The sequence below is a fragment of the Taudactylus pleione genome, unplaced genomic scaffold, assembly GCF_031769625.1.
Source record: "Taudactylus pleione unplaced genomic scaffold, aTauple2 ptg000046l, whole genome shotgun sequence".
NCBI classification, from domain to species: Eukaryota; Metazoa; Chordata; class Amphibia; order Anura; family Myobatrachidae; genus Taudactylus; species Taudactylus pleione.
In genome coordinates, this window is record NW_028284448.1 from 6,319,936 (window position 1) to 6,344,559 (window position 24,624).

The 24,624-nt window shown below is 41.7% G+C and overlaps 1 protein-coding gene across 3 annotated transcripts in view; it reads right to left on the reverse strand.

The window, feature by feature from the left end:
- The window catches only part of PDSS2 (decaprenyl diphosphate synthase subunit 2), a 301,529-nt gene that overhangs the window by 48,248 nt on the left and 228,657 nt on the right, over positions 1-24,624 (reverse strand). For all 3 annotated transcript variants that reach the window (XM_088460402.1, XM_088460404.1, XM_088460403.1), the window contains one exon: positions 14,755-14,829. In XM_088460402.1, the coding sequence (XP_088316528.1) occupies positions 14,755-14,829 (75 nt within the window). The remainder of the gene's footprint in view (positions 1-14,754; positions 14,830-24,624) is intronic.

Genomic DNA, 24,624 nt, shown 5'->3' on the forward strand with positions numbered 1-24,624 from the left:
TTCCAAGTTCTTTCCATATTTCTCTTTTAAAACCACTAGTCTTAAACCGATTTCAGAAGGTCCTGCCTAAAGCTTCTAGTGTTCAAACACAGCAGGGAGAGGAGTTCGAAGTTGACAGAATCTTAGATTCCCATTGTCGATACAACCGTCTTCAATACCTCAACGACTGGAAGAATTATGGTCCGGAGGAACGAATCTGGATAAATGCCTCCGATGTCCATGCACCCCGTCTGGTCAAAGCATTCCATATGAAATTTCCTCATAAACCAAGGAAGTGTCCGGTGGCCACTCTTGAAGAAGGGGGTACTGTCGCCGGCCTGGAGACCCCAGAATCAGACCCCGTCGCTTACCTGTGCGGGCGCTGACCCGCGCTGTCTTCCGGCTCCCGCGCTGTACGCTCCTTCCTCTTCTCCCAAGGCAGTCTCCGCTGTTGTCCTTTGGAGGGTCCCGCTGCTGTGCTGCTCCCACGCTGGCTCCTGCTGACCGCTGGTCCCCGCTGACTACCTCCAGGAAGCGCTGTCCTCCGGTCCATAGAACGCGCCATCTTGGATTGCCCATGTGACCCCACTACCACCAATGAGGAGCCTTCTCCTTCTCTCTCAGCCTGTCAGCTCCCAGTGTCCACTATAAAAGGAACCCCAATGCTCACACAAGTTGCCAGTGCAACTAGTTTCTTAGTTTAGCTAAGCAAGCCTTCCCACTGCGCTCCAGCCGCTCCACGTAGCCGCTCAGCTACCAACGTCTACCCAGGGCTATCCAGCCGCTCCACGTAGCCGCTCAGCTACCAACGTCTACCCACGGCTATCCAGCCGCTCCACGTAGCCGCTCAGCTACCAACGTCTACCCACGGCTATCCAGCCGCTCCACGTAGCCGCTCAGCTACCAACGTCTACCCACGGCTATCCAGCCGCTCCACGTAGCCGCTCAGCTACCAACGTCTACCCACGGCTATCCAGCCGCTCCACGTAGCCACTCAGCTACCAACGTCTAACCAGCCGCTCCACGTAGCCACTCAGCTACCAACGTCTACCCACGGCTATCCAGCCGCTCCACGTAGCCACTCAGCTGCCAACATCTACCCACGGCTATCCAGCCGCTCCACGTAGCTTCCTAGCTACCACGTTACTGCCGCATTCCTCAAACTCCTGTCAGTTCACTGCACCCTCTCATGCGGAGAAACTTCATTAAGCCAAGTCTCCTCCAGCGAGCGTCTACGCCAAGTAATACAGATCCAAGGCCCAGTCCGGGAACACAGCTCCTAAATTCCACGCTTGTGACATCTATATGGTATTATATACACTTATCATCATATGTGGAAATGCACAGATAAATTCACTTGATCACCCTTGCTCACTGAGACAAAAAGTGTTACATTGATTGAGGTAAACCTTGTGGTTTACTCTTACTTTTAATCACTTCTTTTCATACACAACATTTTTTTCTCTATATTTTATTATATATTTGTCCTTATTTCACTAGCATAGTTTTAATTAATTTTTTAAATCAAAGTATTAAGGGCTCTATTTACTACAATCCGCATTGGTAATGCAGATTGTAGTGTGATATTACCGAGTGAATTCGCATTGCGAATTCAGGCAATATCACAGGGATTTACTACAAATCCCTTGCAGGGACAGAGCTTGCGATAAAGCTCTGTCCCTGCTAATCCCCTTCGGAGCCTTATCACGGTATTTTCGCAAAAAATACCGTGATTAAGTGCCCGCGCATGCGCCGACCGGTCGCCGCTGCTACCCCCCTGGCGCTAAGCCCCGCCCCCTGGCGCTAAGCCCCGCGATCGCGGACCCCCCTCTCCCTTACTTACACTTACCTGCATGCTCTGGGCCTCCGGTGATGTTCTCCATTCCTCCGGTCAGGTGATCTCCCATACTGCACTGGGGCCCGATCACCTGGTGACCGGGCAGCAGTGCACTGTGGGAGACCAGCTGACCGGAGGCCTGATCACCGGTCCCTGGAGTCAGGTAAGTAATTTTTTTTTTTACTATATTTTTTTTACAGTAATCAGCTTGCGGTCTGTTTAGACCACACAGCTGATTACAGGGACCGACTCCCGGCTCTGCTATCCCCGTTAGAGCAGAGCAGGAGTCCGGTAACCGGGGGAGACCCTGGATAACGCCACCTCCAGGTGGCGTTATTATCACAGGGCTTCCCCCGATATTTTTTTCACATTTATTTTTAGTAACTATGGTCAGATCACATTTCCCATTACAGTTATGGGAAGTGCGATCTGCTTTACTAAAAATAAGTGATACTTAGGGGTTGGAGTAGTAAAAATAATGTTGATAAATAGAGCTCTTAAATGTTATATTCTATTTTTGAATATCTTGTGCACCATAATATACAGTAACTTTCTTCTTCTACCCTTGCTGCTCTATGAATTAACTGTCATACTGTATATAAATTCAGATTTTGAAAATAATATTATGATGAAGTCCTCATATTTTACAATTTATAGAAAAGTGCTTGACTGGTGCAGTGAATCACATTTGTTTGTTTGCTCTAAGATGCAAAACCAGTAAGCAGTCCCATAGAAGCTAACTACACAAAGGAAATTATTAAAGAAATGTATGACATTTTAAAAGAACTCTCTAAAACTTGGGGAAAAAACAAAGGATCTTCTGAGCTTCTGGAAACCCTGCTACTCAGCCACCAGCTTCCATTATAACCTGGACACCCTTTTTGCCAACACCGTGCTTCAGCATTGCAAGCAACTACCTGCTTACTGAACATTTAATACTTGTATGTTTGTGTTTCTTCTCTACAATGTTTAAATCATTCCAATACCACTGTCAATTTATCTTTATACCACTGTAGTATCTGCCATTGTTTCACACCTATACCTTTTATTTTATTTTTTAATATATTCATACTTTATACTAATTCTCAAGTCTTGCAACTTGAACACCTCTAGACTCCTTTTTTGGTTATAATATACTATTGTAGTTGTGCCTTTACATCTTCCAGCACTGTTCTTCCTTTTATCTGATTTTGACTTTTGACCTGTACTGCTCCCTCATCTCACACTCATTACTACTACTGACTTTCCCCCCCCCGCAACTGCCTCATCTACACAATGTCTCTTTTCTTCTACTCCTCCCTCACTCAGCTGCTACATTATTTTCTCCCCTACCACCAGTTTTCACCTAATTTCTCCATCCATAGTCCCCTCTACGTTCTCCCCCTCCTTCCCCTCCCCTGTCTCTCTTCATCACATATAAGTCTCTCCACTGCATCTCCCACAACTCTAGTATTATTAACTTCTCTTCCACCATGGTCCTGCTGCACCACCACTAAACTCCGCACCCTCTCTTTTCTCCAAGTTACCTATCCTCCCCCCCCCCCAACCACACTAAACCTCCACCTTACCCACCACCTGCTGTCACCCTTCCTCATTCAGAAGCCAGCCACATAACCCCACACTCCTTATCCTCCTTCTCTAGATCAATATCACCTCCACTCTACATCAACCCTAATAATCTCATTCTCTTCTTGCCTCTTAACTTTGTCCCTCTCTCCTGTTCCCTCTGGAAAGCCAGTTTTGTCTATAATAAACTGGTCTCCGTTCATGAGCACTTCATCTGCAATGCCTTGATTCTCCTTGCCATCACCAAACCCTGACTATACCCCTCTGACACCACTGCTCCTGCAAAATTCCTCCATCACTTGGCTTCCTGGTTCTTAATCTTCAAATGGGCCCTCAAGACCCATTTCTTCCTCAATGCTCTCCAGCGCTCATCCTAACCCACTACTCTATGCTCCTTCCTCACTATCTAGCCCATCTGTGTCACCCCTGTTTGTCTGACCCTCCCCTCAGAATGTAAGCTCTCACGAGCAGGGCCCTCTTTCCTCACGTGCTTCTTCTTGCCTTACTTTTACTTTCATTTACAATGGCACCTAAAACTGATTACTGACACCCTGCTGCTTATTTAGGTGTTATGCAGCATTGTTTATAAATCATGTACTTGTCCTGCATTGTCTGTACTGTTAATAATTGTTGTCTTGTGTGCTCATTTGTTTCTGTACTTTGTAAGGCGCTGCGGAACCCTTGTGGCGCCATATAAATAAAGGATAATAATAATAATAATTTCACTACCAGAAAATCATCAATACAGAAAAGCAAATTGCTCTATAATGCTACTGTCAACCAGCCCTGACATTAAAACAGCAGCATGAATTTTATGTAGAAAAGTTTCAAAGCCAAGCCAAATGGATTAGAAAGCTGTGAAAAATATTATACTTTATTTATAAAGAACTATAAACTTTCATCTGTGTCTTTATTTACATTATTCTTTGGTGAATTACAAGTCACAGATAGCCATTGTGCCAGGCCAAGCTGCCATTTGTGGTTCTACACATGCCATCTTGACCTGGCAGCCATGTTTGGAAACTGGGCTGTGCTGGGACATGTAGTTCGGTTAAAAATCTATTATGAAGACTTTATTAATCATATACCCACAGCCCTAGGTTATACGGAAGAGCCCTGGTGCTACCCAGGAAAGGAGGAAGTTCTGCATGCATTTTTGCGGACCCAAACCCCCAGGCTAAACCGGCCCAGTGCCAACTGGCCTGAGGCTGAATGGAATCCGTAGGCAGACAGTGTCGCCTAATACAGTGACATCACAATATTAATTTGATAGGAAAGAAAAGTTGTTCAGTTTGCTGGTTTGATGAAAATGTTGAGCAGTAAAAGGAGTACACTTGATGAATGTTTAGTTTAGTTGGTCAGACAAGTTTTTCCGTTAGTTGGATGAAAACTTCGATGGTGCATGGCCAGCTTAAGCCTCAGTTGTTGCTACCAGAAGAAAATTACTGCAGGGGCAGTAGATGGAGCAGTATCATATGTTATCACTGTGTAATCTATTCTTCTTTAAGATGGCATACTCCCCTTCTTGGAATTGTTTTGTTAACACTACAGTTATGCTATGAAATTTACCTGTTCTGGCCACAGTAAAGTTTATTCAACAAACTTTGCTGTGTGTTGATTTTTGGTTCAATAAAGGGACCAGACTTAGTTTAATTGCACTAATAACACATGATTACTACCAAACACTGCACAAGATTATACTTCAATATTCAAGGGTAAACGTTTGTTAACAGCAGAAAATACGTGCAATGGCGCTTAGTATCAAATCTCAGATATAAACTCAACTAAAGTAAATTGGTGCGGCTGTCAAAAATACAGAGAGGTGTGTAATCCTCCAAAAAACAAGTAATAAAGGAAACATTATGACTACTCAAATATGTAAAAAATATATATGTATCTCATGAATTTGTAGGAGAGCATTTACTCACTGTGTAAAAAAGTACCACCTCTGTCCACTCTACGTAAATCGGTAACTGTTGCTTAGATAGTACAAATAATGGCAATAGGGACTTGTGACAAATGATCCGGCAGCTGTAATGATATGCGCAGTAACAAAAGGAATACCGTGACCAATACCTGTTAAAACCAGAGCCAACTGACAGTGGTATTTGCATCTAAAGGTGCCTACACACTTGGCAATGTGGTCATGATGCGATATCGTGTCCGATTTCCCCTTGAACTCTACCCAGCAGCTCCCCAGCAGTCGTGCGCACGATTTGGTGTTAAAAACTGTCCAATGTGACAAACAATCTATCGTGCTTCCTAACTATTCCAGTGCATCGTGACTGAGATTGTCAGATCTGCCCTACAGCACGACAGATCTGAAGAAGCGATGTACGACCTGCGGGGGCGCGCATCGGCATCGTGAGTGGACACAATATTTTACACGATTTGTCGTCACGATGCGTCGGAATCGGGCAAATCGTGTAAAATATTGCTAAGTGTGTAGGCACCTTAAAGATGAAAACATTTTTTGGGGGGGCAAAATTTTTCAAACACTTGCCCATTTTACTACAGTATAAATTATATTTGTATCATAAATACATATAGCATATTTTTCTTTTGAAACATCCAGAAAGAACAGGATCACTGTCTAATGGGGAAGCATAGCACAAAACTACTACAGGTTGAGTCCCCCAAATCCAAAATGCTTGGGACCAGGGGTATTTTGGATAACGGAATATTCCGTATTTTGGAATATTTGCATTTGATAATGAAATATCTTGGGAATGGGACCCAAATATACACACAGAATGCATTTGTGTGTTATATACTCCTTATACACACAGCCTGCAGGTAATTTTATACAATATTTTCAATAATTTTGTGGCTCAAACAAACATTGTGTACAGAAATGAAATTTATTTATGTTTCATATACATCTTATACACACAGCCTGTAGGTCAATTTATAAATTATTTTTAATAATTTGTGCCTTAGACAAAGTTTGTGTACATTGAACCATCAACAATCAAAAGTTTCATTATCTCAGTCAAGCCCCAAAAATTCCATATTTCGGAATATTTGGATATAGGAGACTCAACCTGTATTGCACATTATCAGTCCCAGACTAGAGGTTTTCAATGCAACTAGCTCTTTAGGTAGATTACTTAGTCAAGACCATGAAAATAAACCCTTTAGGGGTAAATGTAAAAGACTTGTTTTTTTCTTTTCAATTATTGTCGCTGACATCATTAAAATATATTTATTATTAAAATGATAAATTATTGCTACTGACACTCACGGATATAACCCAAAATCTGCACTTTGCTATATTAATAATTTGAGGAGACAGGATAATATATTTTTATTATCCTGTTATATAAATCCTATATAATCTACAGAAATCAAAACAATATTAATTGAAAAACATTTGAGTAATTAAAACTGTAGAAATTGGTCTGTTCATGAAAGTATGAAGAAGCCTTTTTATGAAGAGTTTAAAGCATACTTGCCTACATTCTGGCTGCTTCCTCCGGGAGGAAGCAGCCAGGTCGGTTTTAGCAGGGGGTGGGGCCTGTATAAAGGGGCGTGCCCAGACGCATTACCAGTGTTTAGGGGCGGAGCCATGTGATCGCGTCATCTAGGCTCCGCCCCCGCTACTCAATGCTGATATTTCCGGCATTGCGAGGCAGGGGGCTGGGTGATGACGCGAATCGCGTCATCAGCCCCTCCACAGCGGGGGTTTAGCGCTATCTTGCGGGGGGGACTGGAGAAGTCGGGAGACCTGCCTACTTTTCCGGGGGGCCGGGAGCGGCACCCGATTTTCGGGAGGCTCCCGGCCAAATCGGGAGAGTAGGCATGTAAAGAACATTTCCTGCTTTAGTGAAGGTTTTGTTACTTGATTCTAGCCGGGTTTCCGGTCATTCCATAGACAGCTAGCCAATCAGTGGTGTCTATCTGATGAATGAGAAGCAGCTCCTGACTGGCTGGCCATCAATGACATGGTCAGGCATCTGACCATTAACTCATTCTGTAATGGAAAGCTGAGAGGCTTATCCCGTGGCAGTTTGCACGGATTATGGGCAAAATTTAAACAATCCAATTAATTTAAAGTTTGCAGACAACCATTTTTACTTTTACTGTATGTATATATACTTACTATATACCTATTCTTGTATATTATTTACTGTTTCTTTTCAAAATAAAAGGCTTTCAAAAAAATGCAGGACAATATTAATAGTTTATATTGAAGGGAGCACATTATTATGTATTTAAAAAAATATATTTTTTTTCATTTTATTTACTGGTATATTTAAGGGGCCACAAAATTTATTATGAATATAATGTGGGCACTATATTTATTAATAATATAATAGGAGCCACTATAGTATCTCTCTCCTTCACTCTGCACATTCAGGCCATGTCTCGATTTTGCCACTTCCAGCTCTGGGGCATTGCCAGAATCTCACCCTTCCTCACTCTCATTTCCTACTTTGACTACTGTAACTTCCTCTCCTCTGGTCCCCAGCTACCCCACTTCTTAATACTGCTGCTCGTCACATTTTCCTCTCTTCGTCATATAGCGTCTTTCTCTGCTCTAAATCGACTCGCCTTTGCATGCTAGCTGTTTTGCTAGCTTTCACAAGTTGCCCTACCCTTGCCCCTGTTATCTATCCGACCCAGTCTGTGATGTCACATTTGGTATTTTCTATTTATGCTTTGATACGCTGTTTCTGTTTACTATGTCTAACTTGTACGGCTCTGCGTACACTTCATGGTGCCTTATAAATAAAAAATAATAATAAAGTAGCAGTTTTTTTTCTTTCAATTCTTTTGCAAATACATTATTTTATGACACTATGGGAAGGAGAGAGTGCTTCTTTTGCAATTTATCATTTTATTTTATTTTATAACAAACTGGAAGCAATTTGAGCCACCTTGCCTGTACCAACCATCTCATATATCTGGCGGGTTTTTTGTTTTAAAACTGCCATTTGATAAATCTAGTAGTTGCTATTTGTATCTAGTGTGTTTCTTTTGAAAAATGCTGGTTACAGTATGTGGCCATGTTACCTTTAGTAAATTTGTCAGTTTCATAACTGACAAAAAAACAGACCAAATAAAGCCCTTTAAGAAAGGCTGTATTTGTAAATGTTTAAGTGAGTCACCGGAACTAAACATATAAAGAGAATATATATAAATATATATCCATGCTTTGTGGCGTAGAGGGCTACAGACATGGGCATAGCTATAGTGGGTGCCATTGCTGTGGAGCCCAGAGGCATAGGGGGCCTAGAACTGAGTCTTAAAAAGTTCCCATAATTGCCTGTTAAGCAGTTGGGTCTGACCCATGGAGTGCCTGAAAAGGGGAACTCATAAGCGCTTATATAGGTAGCAGTCTCTGTCTCTCCCACTCAGTAAAGCTCCACACTGATATGGCCAATCTCCTGTGCTACTGTTTCACCCTCACAAGCATGGCAGTGAGCTCGGCACTGTCAGAGAGTAGGCTTCTCCTTGATTACAACCTTTATGAAGTGTGCTGGGGATAGGAATCGAGCGCCAAAATTAGGACTGTCTAAGAAAGTGATACTATGCTGAAATTAAAATCTTCACTCAAAGTTGGTATCTCATTAGGTAGTGTTCCCTCAGGTAGGAACTGGTTGGCCTCCTCCCCCCTTACTATCTTTACACTGACTGTAAACTGCAAATTTCTCAGCTCTGGAGTACCTGCAGAAATGGGGGTTTCAAAAGCTGCCAATAGGTACTGTATGAATCACGAAGTATCAGCAAATCATGTGAGATAAGATAAGAGGTCAATGAGATATGATCTTTTACTAGACTTCTATGTAGGATAAGGCTATCTAAATGGATGATAACCCATTTATAGTGAGTGTTAATGGTAAGGGAGATATGAGTAGTGGATGTTTTACTAGAGAAGTCACTACGGGATATGTTCAGTATCCCGACACAGGGGATGCCAGCGCTTAGAATACCGGCACCAGAATCCCGACACCTGTCAGAATCATGGCGCCAGCATCCCGAAGGTAAGTAGCGGGGTTGAGGGGAGGGTTAGGCACTAGGGGGAGGGTTAGGGCTAGACACTAGGGGGGAGGGTTAGGTTTAGGGTGCAGAGAGGGGGAGGTTAGGTTCAGGCACCGGGGAGGGAGGTTTAGGGTAGGGAGAGAGGGAGGGTTAGGATACCTACCGACAAGTGTCGGTACCCTAACCCTGTTGGGATGCCGGAGCCAGGATCCCAAGTGACGGCATCCCGTCACTACTATGGGACCTAAAATGAACTAAGATACTACCATGAGGCATAAAATTAACTAGGGCACTACTATGAAGCTTATAATTACCCTTCAAAGTGTTGCTATGGGGCCAAAAGAGTTTTGGCTACACCCCTGGCTACAGAAAATATCAAATTTAAATGCAAATAATAGCATTTGGCTGGACACAGTACTGTAAATCCTATCACATAATCCTTCAGTCATTTGGAAATATAATAAAAGCTTAATTAAAACATATGCAGTGAGCAAACTAATACAATACAAAAACGGAAGGAGCAAACAGACAAGCCAACTTGCAAGCAAAATAAACATGCTGCAGTCCGCAAGATTAATAGAATTTAGGGAAAATATATACAGCAAACAACAAACAGCCTACAGCAAAATCTGCTTTCAAGTGACTTAAACACAGGAATGTAAAATCTCAGTGCTGGGTCACCTAGTCAATTTTTGTTTTGTTGGACAGGTGGGGTGTGATGCATCTCCAGCCACCGGTCTCCTCTCTAGAAGAGCAGTGCAGGGGCTTGCATAGCTAATGTACAGGCATTGCCAAGCCCCATAGCCAGCGCAACCCCTGCTTAAATATAAAATTAATGTTGTGTAAAGTTAAGGTCCTCATACTGATAAAGAGTGGAATGAATATTGCTGGTCAGGAGCAATACCAATCCAAGTTGATCATATTATCCTAGTTTTGGGACTTCCACTCCAGGATTTCCACTTGGGTAGGCCCAAGTGACAAGTGCAGGGAACGTGGGGCATGGATAACATCATCATGCCCTCTTTCCTAGGGAAATGGACTGGATCCAGGGGGGTTCCCCATTCTACCGACACTAATAAAGAACTCACCAAAATGTGGGTGTCTTCCAGATATTCCGGGATGAAGGCAAGTAATTGCAGTGTCCAGATACCCAAACTTGTAGAGACTTATCCAAACAGAATATATAGTTATAATTACAGCTACAGATGTTTTCACCAAGCATAAAATATCCAGGTTGAATATTTATGTAATTCATTGTTTTTATTTGTATTTAAGTGAAAGGCTTTAGAATTTTATTTAGTTTAACACTACACTACAGTGTATTTTGTGTTAAGCAGTGGGAAGAATTCCCGAATAAATCTGTTTCAATGATGTAAAAAATAAAGGGTGAAAATTCTTGAGGGGGTGGCATTTTTTTACAGCCACTGTATCTCTGAAAGGTCACATCTCCTAATGTTCTTACATTAATTAACTGATGATGTTGAGAATTACTATCTCAGCTCAGTCAATAAGATTAGATCACAGTTTTATAGCTTCAGGGCTACAATGTGGTGTGATAAACAATACAATCAGCCCGTCACTTTTAAGTCACTGCACCGTGGGCCTGATTCACCACAGAACGCTATTCTGCTTATACACCCCCAATGCAGTTGCTAAAATCATCGGTGACATGTAAATGTTTGCATTCGCATTGCGATCGCAGCCTGACATAAGGACACCCACTTCCCCTTACTCACATATGTATACTGTATACAACATTGAGAAACAATCGGTAACATCGGACAGTTAATGAAGCCCAGACCTTACTCAGGAATTGCTTACTTCAGCGCATGCTATGAGGCCTCAGGCGGCATCTGGTATCACAGTGACTAATTTATGCCCGCCCCTGCAACGGCATTGAAGCACTCTGGCACACCTGCGTTCGCCCGAAAAACTCCCCCGTCACCTCCCACAAATGGCACTTCCTGTCAACCACTCTGCCATGGGTCTGCGTATCCTCTGCGATCGTTGTCCCGATCATAGTGGCTAGTTCACGCACTGCGATGCATATGCATGCGCAGTACGCAACAATTGACCGATTGCGTGCGTATAAGCAACTGTTTTCGTTGCGGCATCAGGCCCAAAGTACAAGCCCGTCACTCGTACTTGGTGCAGTGCTAAAACTTTGTTAACTTTTAAATGTACAATATACATCTTCATAACTTAAGCCTATAAAACAGGTCAACACTGGTGTCATAACAAAGGTAGCATTATAAAGAGGGACATATAATGGAATTAACAGGTTTTAGCATTCCATGTAAAATAAGATCACTAACAATACAGTATACAGTAAACAGTTGGAAAGTTATAAATGTTGCTGGCTGTGCTTTTTGAATATTTAACATTTGTAGGAATACAAATCTATTTTTGTGCTGCTGCTCTGTTCACAACACACATTGGCAAATGACTGAATCTCCTGAAGAGAGCAAGAGCTGTAGGACTGAAAACTGCTTTATACTCTACAAAAGAGACTAGACAGCAAATACTGCAGTGTCTCTCGAACCCCGTCGTCAGGACCCCTGGCAGTTCATGTTTCCTCATGTTTTACACCAGTGCAACCAGCTAGCTGAGTCTAGAAAACTTGAACTGTTCTTGGAAAAGTGCTGGCCGTTCCTGAGTGATGACTGGGAGGTGGCTAAACAGATGCACGGCCATGGTTCATGGAGGTATTAAAAGAGTATTGCTGAAGTGTTTGCGTACTCATACATTAAATCATTCGCTTAGGAGGCCATACTTAGGGCCGTATTCAATTTGAGGCGAAAAGTCCGGGTCCGCGATACTTTTTCGCCGATTACGTCATTTTCGCCTGTTTTGAGTTTCCTCCATATTCAATTTGGAAGACTTTTCGCCTAGGCGGAAAGTCAATGCAATGTAATAGGCGAAAAAGTTTGACCTATGAATGGCAGGCAGAAAAAAGTGCAGAATTGCGGTGATGGGGTACAACATTGCGGGAACCCCCGTGCAGCCTTAAGACAGTCCCCTAAAGGTAAACTGTGTCAAAAAGTTTAATAATATTCAGGACACCCCAAAAAAATTATGTGTAATTTTGGGGTTAAAAAAAAGGGGAACAAAGTGCCAAACTATCTAAATTAATTCAGGTCGGGTCCCCATGTATGCGGAAAGTGTTTTCTTCAATGCGGGGACAAGCGGCAGGTGCAATTTTGCAGATTTGTAAAAATAACTTTAGGGACTTAAAAAAAATGCTTACCTCCATTTTCATGTACCCCAAATTTGATAGATAACTATTCCTAAGTGCTATTCTTTACCACTTCTTCATAGCCGCAAAACTGCACCTTGCGCGGCTATTACAAACCCCGACTTCCTTCAGCAGGCAAAAATGGGGGTACCCATAGTGATCCCCCATGTCTGGACATCTCTAGGGGGGTCCCAGGCAAATTTCCCAAAAATTCCTGTTTTTTTTTTCGTAAATGGGGTGAAAGATCATTAAAAAAAAAAAAAAAAAACAGGGATAATTTTTCAATTACAAATAGTAGGTAAAAAAAAGTGCAGATTTGGGGTTTAGGGATGCAGGCTTAAAAAAAATAGCCTGCACCCTTGGAAATGCCCCCTTAAAACGAAATGTGCCAACAAAAAGAAAAAAAAATCGGGACACCCCAAAAAAATTAAAAATTTTGGGGTGAAAAAAAAAAAAAGTAAAAAAAATGCCAAACTAAAGAAATTAATTCTAGTGGGGTCCCCAAGTATGTGGCAGGTTTTTTTCATTGCGCAGAGTAGCGGCAGGTGTATTTTTGAAGAATTTAAAAAATTACCTTTAGGGTCTTAAAAATATGCTTAACCCCATTTTCATGTACCCCAAATTTGATGCGACCACCTTAAAAAAAGAAAAAAAAAAACCTAAGTGCTCTTCTGCATCACTTCTTCAATGTCGGGTAAAAATAACCACCTGGCGCATCTATTTAAAAAGCCGACTTTCTTCTGCAGGCAAAAACAGGGGTACCCATAGTGATCCCTGAGGTCTGGACATCTTTAGGGGGGGTCCTACAATTATTTCCCAAAAATTCCCGTATTTTTTCCCCTGTTCCAGATTTCGCCTACTTTGGAATTGAATACGGGGAATAGCGGGCACGCGCGCAATACTTTTCCGCCTGGAAAACAGGCGAAGGAGGCGAAAAGTCTGGACTTTTCGCCTCAAATTGAATACGGGCCTTAGATGGTAAATCTTTGCCTGTCACAGGGCTGGTGCCACAGATGGTGGCATGTGAAGATACACCAAGCACGACTGAAACATTTATAGATACTGAAAGTGAGGGTCTCACTCCTTGCACATAAATATGCACGGATGTACACCAGGGAGGTACTCTGTAGCGGCATTTATTTAAAGTTGCAGAGGAGCGACCACCAAATGATGCAACCTCTGAATCAGACCCAATTTGTCCAGGGTCTGCAACAGTGACTGATTTATTAATATCTTACTAATCAGAATGTCAGAGAGTACTTTAGGCTAATAAGAATTATTTTAAAAACGTGATATTTTAAGTTTATTACACGTCTCATAGTGCAGCACAAGAAGTAAATGTCATTGATAACTTTTTACCAGTCATTAGTCTAGGGGTCAGAGCCGGAGCTACCATTAGGCAGCATCTAGGGGCAGCAGCATCTGGAGGGCGCAGCTGAGTCTGCCAAGAAAAAAAAAAAAAGAGGGATGTCTCCAAAAGAGACATTCTTCTACTACATGACCCTGACGGCAGAGTCAGGTCTTACCAGCCACTGCTTTACCCCCACACCCCACTGCTGCTGATCTCTCAGCTTGTCTATCACTGGGCCCTGGCAACTGCAGCAACATTGCCGGTCACATGACACGTGGCTGTCTGTGTCAGACTTCACCGACCTGGATTCTTGCTGTCACATTATACTCAGTGCACAGCAGGCGGTCCCTGTGCAGCTAAGGCAGTTAATCAGGTAAGCATAATGGTTAGAGCAATAGGATATGTAAGCCAAAAGCAGTGGGGAAATTGATGATGGGCAGAAGGGCATATGAGGGAAATGTTGGCAGCCAGATGTGCATGTGAGGGATGAGCTAGTGTGCAGAGTGGCATGTCAGGAAAAAGCTGCTGGGCAGAAGGGTATGTGATATAGAAGCTGGCAGGCTGTATGGGGTATGTGAAGAAAGTAGTGAAGCTGTTCTTGGGGAGGAGTGGTGGGAAGCTGAAGCCTCGTCTAGGTCGCCGAGATACCTTGCACAGGCCCTGCTGTGGGTGACTAAGTTCCAACCAAAGATGTTCTCTTTCTGAACAGACTCTTGTGAAAACTGCTAGAAATAATCACCTTCCCAAAGTCGACTTTCATGCAGAGTGGTTATAAATATATAGATATTTATAATTGCTTACCTCTGGTAAATATGAATTTTCATAGTATATTCCTTGTACAAGGTCACCTATTGCACTTGATACAAGTTCCACAACCTACAACAAAATAAAAACAGAGCATGTGAAATTACATAGAAAATAAGATTAATAATGAACATCATTCAAGAGGATGGCGCATGGGTACTAGTCACCCTAGGCAACGTTGCAGTCCTCCATTCCATTGTCTCATGTCTTGTAAGGACTACTTGACCAAGAAGAAAAGTGATGGAGTGCTGCATCAGATGAACTGGCTTCCACAATCACCCGACCTAAACCCAATTGAGCTGGTTTGGGATGAGTTGGACCACAGAGTGAAGGAAAAGTAGCCAACAAGTGCTCAGCAGCTCCTTCAAGACTGTTGGAAAACCATTCCAGGAGACTACCTCATGCGTTTGATGGTTTTTGCAACTGCACTTGAGGATACATTCAAAGTTCTTGAAAATTTCCGTATCGACTGACCTTCATGTCTTAAAGTAATGATGGACTGTCGTTTCTCTTTACTGAGTTGAGTGGTTGGTGCCATAATATGGATTACAACAGTAGTCAAATAGTGGTGTCCACTGTGTACTAACCCTACCTCTGCACAACACAAATGATAGTCTCAAACACATTAAGAAGGCAAGTAATTCCACAGATTGACTCTTGACAAGGCACACCTGTTACTCATGAAGCTGACTGAAAGAATGCCAAGAGTGTGCAAAGCTGTCATCCAAGCAAAAGGGGGCTACTTTGAGGAATCTAAAATATAAAACATATTTTGATTTGTTTAACACTTTTTTGTTTACAACATAATTCCATGTGTTCTTTCATAGTTTTGATGTCTTCAGTATTAATCTACTATGTTGAAAATAATTTAAATAAACAAAAACCATTGAATGAGAAGGTGTGTCCAAACTTTTGACTGGTACTGTATATCTTAGCTCAAGAAGATTTTGGTGCTATTATAATTTATAGATGTTTACAATTAGAAAAATATATTTTAATCTTACATTGACTTCAGTACACGGCAGGTGTATATGAACTTTGTCTCTTCTTTGTGGGATAATGCCTGCTTTAGAGAAACTTGAGCAGTGACTTGGCTTATTGTACATTTTTGGACTTGATCTTGATTGTGGCTCCTGTCTTCCATTGTTGCTGCTTGGATCTTATTTAAAGTTGTTTTCACTACTGTGCTTGTGTCCACTCCCCCCCCCCTCCACACACACGCTTTTATTGTGGGATGTAGTTAAAAAGCAGATGCCGGAATCCCAACCCGCAGCAAACCACTATCCTGAATGAGATCAAGATAGCGGTGTCGGCATCCCGACCGCCAGAAATCCCAAATGTCCGGCTGCCGGGCAAGAATCACTGTTTCCAAGGATAGTGGGGTTAGTTTTAGGTACTCCGGGGGTGGAGATTAGGGTTAGGCATCCCCTGGGGAGGGATAGGCACCCCCTCGGGAGGGTTAGGATGCAGGAAAGGAGGGGTTTGGGTTAGGCACCACTGGGGGGGAGGTTAGGCACTAGGGGGAAAAGGTTAGGGTTAGGCACCACTAAGGGAGGCTTAGGGGGGAGGGGAAGGTTTAGGGTACTTACCCCCCCCATCGGGATCTTCAGTCACCGGGATGCCGCTGTTGGGATTTGAACCAGCGGCTATTTAGCCGCCGGTATTTCATATCAAACCACTTTTTTGTTACATTTACCATGTACAATGCTTGGTAATGTATTTTTTACATTGTTAATTAATAATACATTACTATAGTCATTTGGCTTTTGTACACAACTCTCAATGAGTACAATGATATTTGATATAGATGAAATTCAGCTCTTGCTGTAATGAGTGTGTTAGATACAGTGAGAAATATTTAGGAATACCTGACCTAATGCAACAATTCAGTTACAAAGTCATCAACTGATTTAAATGGAAGCATCTCTTATAGTACAATTAGCCTAATGGGCCCCGTACACCTGAGTCACACTTCCCTGTTCTGCCTACGCCAACCAGATCCACCTATCGATGACCAAAACCGGTGTTTCGCGGATATATATGATCGACGATCTGTTGGCACATTTGTGTAAATTTAACAAGTTAAAAATCGATTCGCTGATTACGACTATTTTTGGGTCGGGATAGGTGAATCCAGATTTTTCAACATGTAGAACATCCCCTATTTCACGGCACGACGTCGGCAGTACTGGGAATTGCGGCAATCAGTCACAGATGTATGGGCCCCTTAACTTGGATCCTCACAATTTTTAAAAACAGGATGATAAAAACTGACTTTTTCGAAGTGCAGAAAAGACCACTTATTTACAATAAAAGGATGAAATTGAAAAGACTATAGTGCGAAAACAAAAAATACAAATTGAAATACAAATAAAACGAAAATACAAACTAAAAGACATTACAACGCTCTGCTGCATTGCTATACAAATTCCATGATCATTGCAGTCTCTAAACAATATGACTCTCGGGCCTAGAATGTGCATGACGTAGGGAATGAGAAAAGAATTGGGCACACAACTGTCTTCTAGCAGCCAGCAACTGCTTTTGTTGTCCCTCACAGGTCATTTGTTTCATGATTGCACCATGAGCATAGGGCTATAAGATGGAGTGTAACAACAGGTATTGGGAGCATACAGTATGTGCCTGTCCAGTTTCCTCCTAGCACTGACAGCACATAAGCTTCCTACATCTACAGTGTGTGCATGAAAATAAATGCAACCTGAGATGTACATTACATTTCTCCCTGCACAAGTGGATGACAGTCAAGTGCCTTCTCCACTGGTACTGGTATGTGAAGTCTGCAAATTCAAGCCAGGCACCCCCCTCTGGTACATACCCAATGCGGTTTCCCATTATATTCGCCTGCATGTAGTCCTGGCAACAAATGAAATTAATTACCTGCTGTGATTGACAATAAAATAAATTTGGCAGCGGGCCACGGGTGCCCTTGTGATCACCACTAGCGCTGGTTTGAATCCTATTACTGTGGTAACAAGGAAATGTTTACTATAGTGTATTAGTAAAGATTTAGAACAAAATAACAGACTCACGAAAAAAGTTTTTTCTTAGCAATGAAACAAGCAGGTATGGAGCTAGAAATATAGATTATTGTTCCTTGCAGTCACTAGTGTCTACTCTGACTTTTTGAGAAAGTGAACAGAGGATGGATCCTGACTTTCCTACTCAAATCTGTATATGTTGCATCCATTACATTTGACTTAGAGCCCAGTGATACCTGCTCTGTATACCTTTATAGTTTATCAATTTGCTTCCGGTTTACTAAAGCATCTATTTTAAATGTCACTGAATCATTTCTGATCAGTCCTAGCTATTTTAAGAGAATCAAAGTTAAAACAAAAGAAGAACTGAGTCAGGTTCACTCTATGGGGGTGATTCAATTGTGGGTGACGCCGGCAACATTGCCAATTTTCCCTCACACCTTCTACAGGTGGGCAAGAAAAGTGCTGATGCCATGGTGGTACCGTATTCTGCATCACATTGCAGAGAATTTAATACGAGTTTATGTGTCACATCTTTTTCAAAAAGCAGACCTAGATAAAAGGCAGTGAGAGAAAATGATTATTTCTGTTGATGTAGGAAAAGAGAGGGCAATATAAATAAGTGCTGAATGCAATAATAACAATTCCTTCAGGCAACTCCATCTGTTATAATATGAAGACAAGGGGTAGTGTTTGCTGCAGGGTGAAGTCAGCCATCTGAGAATCATGTTCTGTCTTCTGCCTGCCAACTCCATCAATGGCAGCATAACACATCCCTGGTCTACTCTGCAGCACTTATCTATCATAACAGATCCCATATGTAACCAATGGCCATTAGAATAACAACTTTTCCAGTGAAGCAGCAAAACTATCTATACAGCATTTGGCAATTAGTGTTTATTAATGTGGATAAAATTCTAGACCACTTCTTTGCTACAAAAGCAAATACGTAAAACCTTGGTGCATTAAAGCAAAGCTTTCTATTGTAGCTTTGCCGCAGGATTATAGTAAATAAGATTTATTTCATGAAACTATATAGGGGTATACCTATGTACTTTGGAAACTATTTTTCTTAAATACATACAGTAATTGTCTATGACAGTGGTTCCCAAACTTTTTGGAATCACGGCGCCCTACAGTATCTACATTGTTTTCACGGCACCCCTAAGCCAAAAGACTGCTATTGAGAATTTTTTTTAGTAAAGTGGAGTATATGGTACTTACACGTCATCCTTAGGTTGAGTTATGTGGTGGTGGACAGCTTTGTGGTTCTGTTTGTTTACATATTTACATTACATTGACCATAAATAATTTGATTTGGTGCTGAACCACCAACCTGAGGCCCCCCTGCAAGTGTTCCGAGGCACCCCAGGGTTCCACGGGGCACAGTTTGGGAACCACTGGTCTATGACCTTCACAATTCCTATTTTGATAAATAACCCTCTAAACTTCTAAAGGATACATTTAATTTCCTTTAAAAAAAAAAAAAAGTTTAAAAACTGTGGGATTTTCATCCTGCATGCCCCACAGTCTGTAACCCCACAAAGCACAATTCATAGCGAACAATTAATGATATAATGAATTTTTTTAACATTATCAACATTGAAATCAAGATCCGTATTTTAATAATGGTTTGAATAATAAAGTAAGAACGCAATTTTACATTTGTGCAAACTCAAGTGGATAGGAGAACAGTGTTGTGCTGCAAATATAATTCTAAAATTTATGCTACAACTCAACTAATGCTTAGGACACCAAATATGATTAATATGTATACTGCGTCACTAAACAGTGTGTTTTTCTTTTTCTTTGAATGCGGTGCTCATGGGACGTGCATGTATACATCCATGAATGGGAACAATTAAAATAATCCCATTAAATTAAATGTGATAGGCAATGAAAATAAAATTGTATACTGAGAGGTACTGCAGAGCAAAAAATTTACTACTTTTGAATCGATCACTATGAAAAACCTGGACAACTGCCAAGGACAAACATTTGGAGGTACAATCCCCCAAAATGTCTCTATCCCTTGTAAATGTAAGAGTTTATAATACTATGGTGAAATGAGTCAGGCTCTGTGCAGAGTGGCTAGGTGACTTGTTTCTGTGGTGTAATTTCCTGTGCTCTATGAAACTTTGCAACTCAAACAATTGAATGATGGCTAATTCCTGATTGAATATACTTGCCAAATAGGAATGTTTCTTATTTTATTAATATAATAAACACATTAGGCAAATATGGATATGTTTTTGGCCACCAATTTGCATACAGTATCTACCCAAATTCCTAGGATTAGGCTAGCATAGATCATTCACTTTTTGGCGGGATCATGTGGATTGTTAGAATATAGTTAAGAGAATGTAAAATTCCTTCTGCTACAAGTCTTTTACAATAGAGGGTCCTTGTATTGTACCTCACTATACAGGGGCAATAATCAAAACTTTGAGGGCACCATGGCAACATTTTGAAGGGGCCCCCACCCCCGAGTTTCAAGAGAAACACCTCTCTCCATATCAGTAGTTTATTTTATGCTCCATAGTAATGCCCTAGTAAGTTAATATGTCCCAGAGTAGTGCCTAGTAAATGTTTTTAGCAACAATAGTGCCATAGTTAATTTTATGCCCCAAGATAATGCCCTAGTACAGTTTATGCCCTCTACAGCAGTGCCCAAATTCAAATTACACCCACAGTGCCCCAGTTTATAGTATGCCATATGGTAGTGCCATCACTTCACAATATGCCACTTTGTAGTGCTGCCAGTAAACATTATGTCACACAGGGAAGTCCCCCCAGTTCATATTGTGCCACATTGTACTGCCCCCAGTTTATGTTATGTCAGATTGCTCACTATGTCCCCAGCTCACTTTAGCTCATTGATTAGCTCATTTGTACCAGTGAGGGTGAAATAAGAGCTTGAGATGGATCATATGTGGAGCTTTACTAAGAGGGTGAGAGAGAGACAGCCACCTATATGCGCACTGATGAATTCCCCTTTTGAGGTCAGGCAACAGGCCAGACACAATGTTTAGAAGGCAATACCGAGAACTTGGTAGACAACTTTATGACCTGGGTCCGAGGCCCTCAAAGCCTCTGGCCCCATAGCAACGACACTCCCTGCATCCACCATAGCTACATTCATGTCACTATACCCTAATGAGTACACTGTTCGGATACTTTCTAAGCCATTGATCCACATCTTGTGATAATGAGTGTTAACAGTGACAGGTCTTTTTTCTGGCATTTATGATAGCAGAATGTCTCTTTGCTGCTTCTTAACTAGAGTCAGTAGACATGGATACATGGTTTGCCTAAAGGAGCAAGTAAGAAATGATACTTCACATCTTTACCCAGAATTCTCAGAGAGGCTTAATCTTTATGTTTCTGTAGGTAATGTTTAGTTGTTATAAATTAGCTAAGAGAATGTAAAGACTTAATTGTACATATTGATATTACTAAACCAAATTGTAGTGAAGTGAAGCTGTCAGTGGTGACATGATGCAACGAGATAAACAAAAATGAAATGATAAAATGAAGGAACTGTGGTTGACTGTAAACTTAATGCACCAATTTCAAACAAGTATAGCTTGAGGCTACCCCTTCAGCTGCTTTCAAACTTTTTGCTTCTTGAATGTTTAATTTCCTATGCGTGCACTTCAGAGGACATCTGATCCTTCCTATAACTCTGCCTAGTTCTGATTGAATTAAGGGATTTTGTTTCAGTCTTTATCATTCTTGTAATTGAAGACATCAAGCTGAAGGATGTAGCCCTAAATAACCCTATACCTCTCAGTATCGCAGTCTGCCTTTATTTGATAATAAAACTTCCTAAAGACCTATTGTGTTTCAGTTATTCTTCCCTGGCCCCTTGATTAACACATTCACTTCTGAAAGAGTCACAAGAAGAACAACATAAAGACACCTTTTCTGCAAAAATATTCACTCATCATGAAATGTGAATTGCTAGATGTATGAGCAGGCATTTTATAATAAATTATTCTTACGTGTTAAAATTACAAATACACATCAACAATACAGTAGTATTTTCTTAATCACGTTTATCTGTCATGTAGCATACTCTTAGCAAGCCTACCCCCAAAGACTTGTAATAAAATCAACTGGAAATATTGCTGTAACCAAAACCCTGTAGAAGCTAAAAGGACAATGTTTCTACAGTGTTAACAGATGTGTTGAGTTATTTCAATGGGGAACAGACAAAAATTAGGTGCCTACCTCCCCCATGTTTTCCCAAATGGTATCAGATAAAACATAGCTCCCAAATCCTAAAGTATTAGATATCGCCTATAGGTCTACAACAAGCCGAAATCAAATGTCATGCCTCATATTGTATTACAGTATATGCAAGAAGCATCCCCAGATTATTCTGACGGCTGATACATCATATGGATCAATCACTCACTAGCAAATCTTATGGTTTGTGAAGCAGTCTAAGCTCTGAGGCTGGTACTGGTAATACGAAGAGGAATGTACAAAGACACAGAGTCCTGCTCTAAATGTCAAAGTGATAGAATGAACTTTTAACAATGCATCTAGCTGTGGAGATCCAGCCTTCTTCCTCCCTCTGCTGAAACATGAGACACAGCGCAGATTCTATTTCTACTTTAAATGAAGTAACCACCACAAGGTTATATTCTTAGCACTTTCAAAATAAAAACAATATTCTCTACTTTAAAGTGTTAGAAAGAAATCAGTAAAAAAATATTGCCAAGTGGCAATTTAACCATCAGGATTTAAAAATAAAACCTATGGTTACAGTTGTAAAGATCCAACCAGTTGTAACCAATCATCTCCATTGATGAGTCAAGAACAGCAAATCCCTTTAAAAAAAATGACTTGGTACTGTATGCCACAGTTAATCTCAAGCTTAATTCCAGTCCAATACTATAGAACAGTGCATCACAAATTGTGTGTCGCGACACTTAAGGTGCGTATCCACTAGCAGATAGTGGAACGACAGTACGATTACAACATTGTAATCGTACAGTCGTTCCTCTTCCCCAGCAGTGCCTACACTGAACGATATGTCGTTCAGTGTAGGCACCCTCCCTCATCCCTGAACATGGTCAATCTGTCATTATCGGCAGATTGATCAGCATGTTCAGGCGAGGATTGATGAGGAAAACGACCAGCGGGAGCGCGCATCGCTGGTCGTTTTTGACATTTTCATGCCAGATTCATGCGCGATTAATGAGCAATTTAAAGATAATGATATCGTTATCGTTCATTCGCTCATTTTAATCGGCAAGTGGATACGCGGCTTAAGTGTGTCACAAGTTGGTCACTGGTGTGTCTCACACAATTTCCTGTTCTCCCCCTGTTCCTAGATACTGCGAGTGCTCCAGAGGGAGTCATTACTTCTTCTTCACAGCTTGCCCTGCCCCTAAGGATCAGTATTTTAAGGCCCCCATACACGGTGCGATATGGCAGCCGATCCGACTAATTGGAACGGTATCGGTGCTATATCGTTCCATGTGTGTGTATGATGTCGGCCAGTGCGCGCTCCCGTGGGATAGTACATCGCTCCTCGAGATCTTACTGCATGTTCAGTTGATCTGGGGTAGAGATGTACAATCCCATGCAGCGATATGCGGGAGGGATGCTGGAATATCGGGCGGTCGGCCACCCGATCGCTCCATGTGTGGGGACCGCCCGATATCTCGGCCATCGGATTGGTAGTCGCATCGCAAGGTGCATATCGCACCGTGTATGGGGGCCTTTTGTATGTTTAATTTGTTTTGTTTTTGCTGAAGAGGCGTGACCCCAACTCCCAGAATTTGCCCACGCCCTCTTCTCTTTCTGGCCCGCAGTTTGTCTAGGCAATTCTGGCTTTGCAGGCTTGTCAAAACAAAGTGCCATCCACCGCTTGGCTTCCTGCAGCATCAGAGAGTAGCCAGGAGCAGACAAGCAGCGGCAGCAATGCAGACGTCTCAACATCATGACGTCTCTCACAGAGGGGAGCCGGTAGCAGGCAGCCGCAAACTCAGTAGGACGGGAGACTAAGGTCGGTTACATATTAGGCAATATATTGATGTGGATCGGAATGACATATAGTCTAATGTGTACACACAATCACGTGCGCACGTATGTCGTCAGCAACGAAGTCCCATCGGCTGTGCTGTGCAGATGCAACGACAACTCTGACGATGGCATGCAGGTCAGTGGAGGATGGAAGGCTATACTGTGCGGATGTACACCTGATTGTGCAGTGTGTATGGACAACCGCTATATCATTCCACCGGGCCTTGAGTCGACTGGATACACATCGTTCTGATGTGTACCTAGCCTAAAAGGATATGAAGAGGGAGTCCTAGGGTAAGTAAACTACAATGGTTAAAGACCATTGTAGTTTAAAAAACCACAAGGAGTGTGTGCTTTGAGTACAATAATGTTCATTTACATTTATTTTTATATGTTTAAAATTTTGGATCACGAATGTGGATATCACTCTTTAGTGTGTCATGCCAGAAAAAAAGTTTGAGAACCACTGCTATAGAAGATCAAAGAAAACTTTATATATGACAGGACATACATGATATTTGCCTGCTTACTGATGACATTAATCATATTGAATATTAAAAAGCATGTATGATGCATGGGAGAGAGAGATTAATTATTAATTATTAACCTGTGAATAATACAAAGCCCTATCACACCATTCCAGTTAAGGTTTTTGACTAGCTTCAGTCTGAAACCACTGGTCAAATTTTTACAAGCAAAAAATATTCACTGCAACATACAATATAACCAAGGGTATCTAAACTGCTGTACAAAATTGTCTAAAACTGCATGTAAGGGTTCCAGCGGTGTTTGCTGACCACACTCGGGCCCTGATACTACTGTTGTTGAT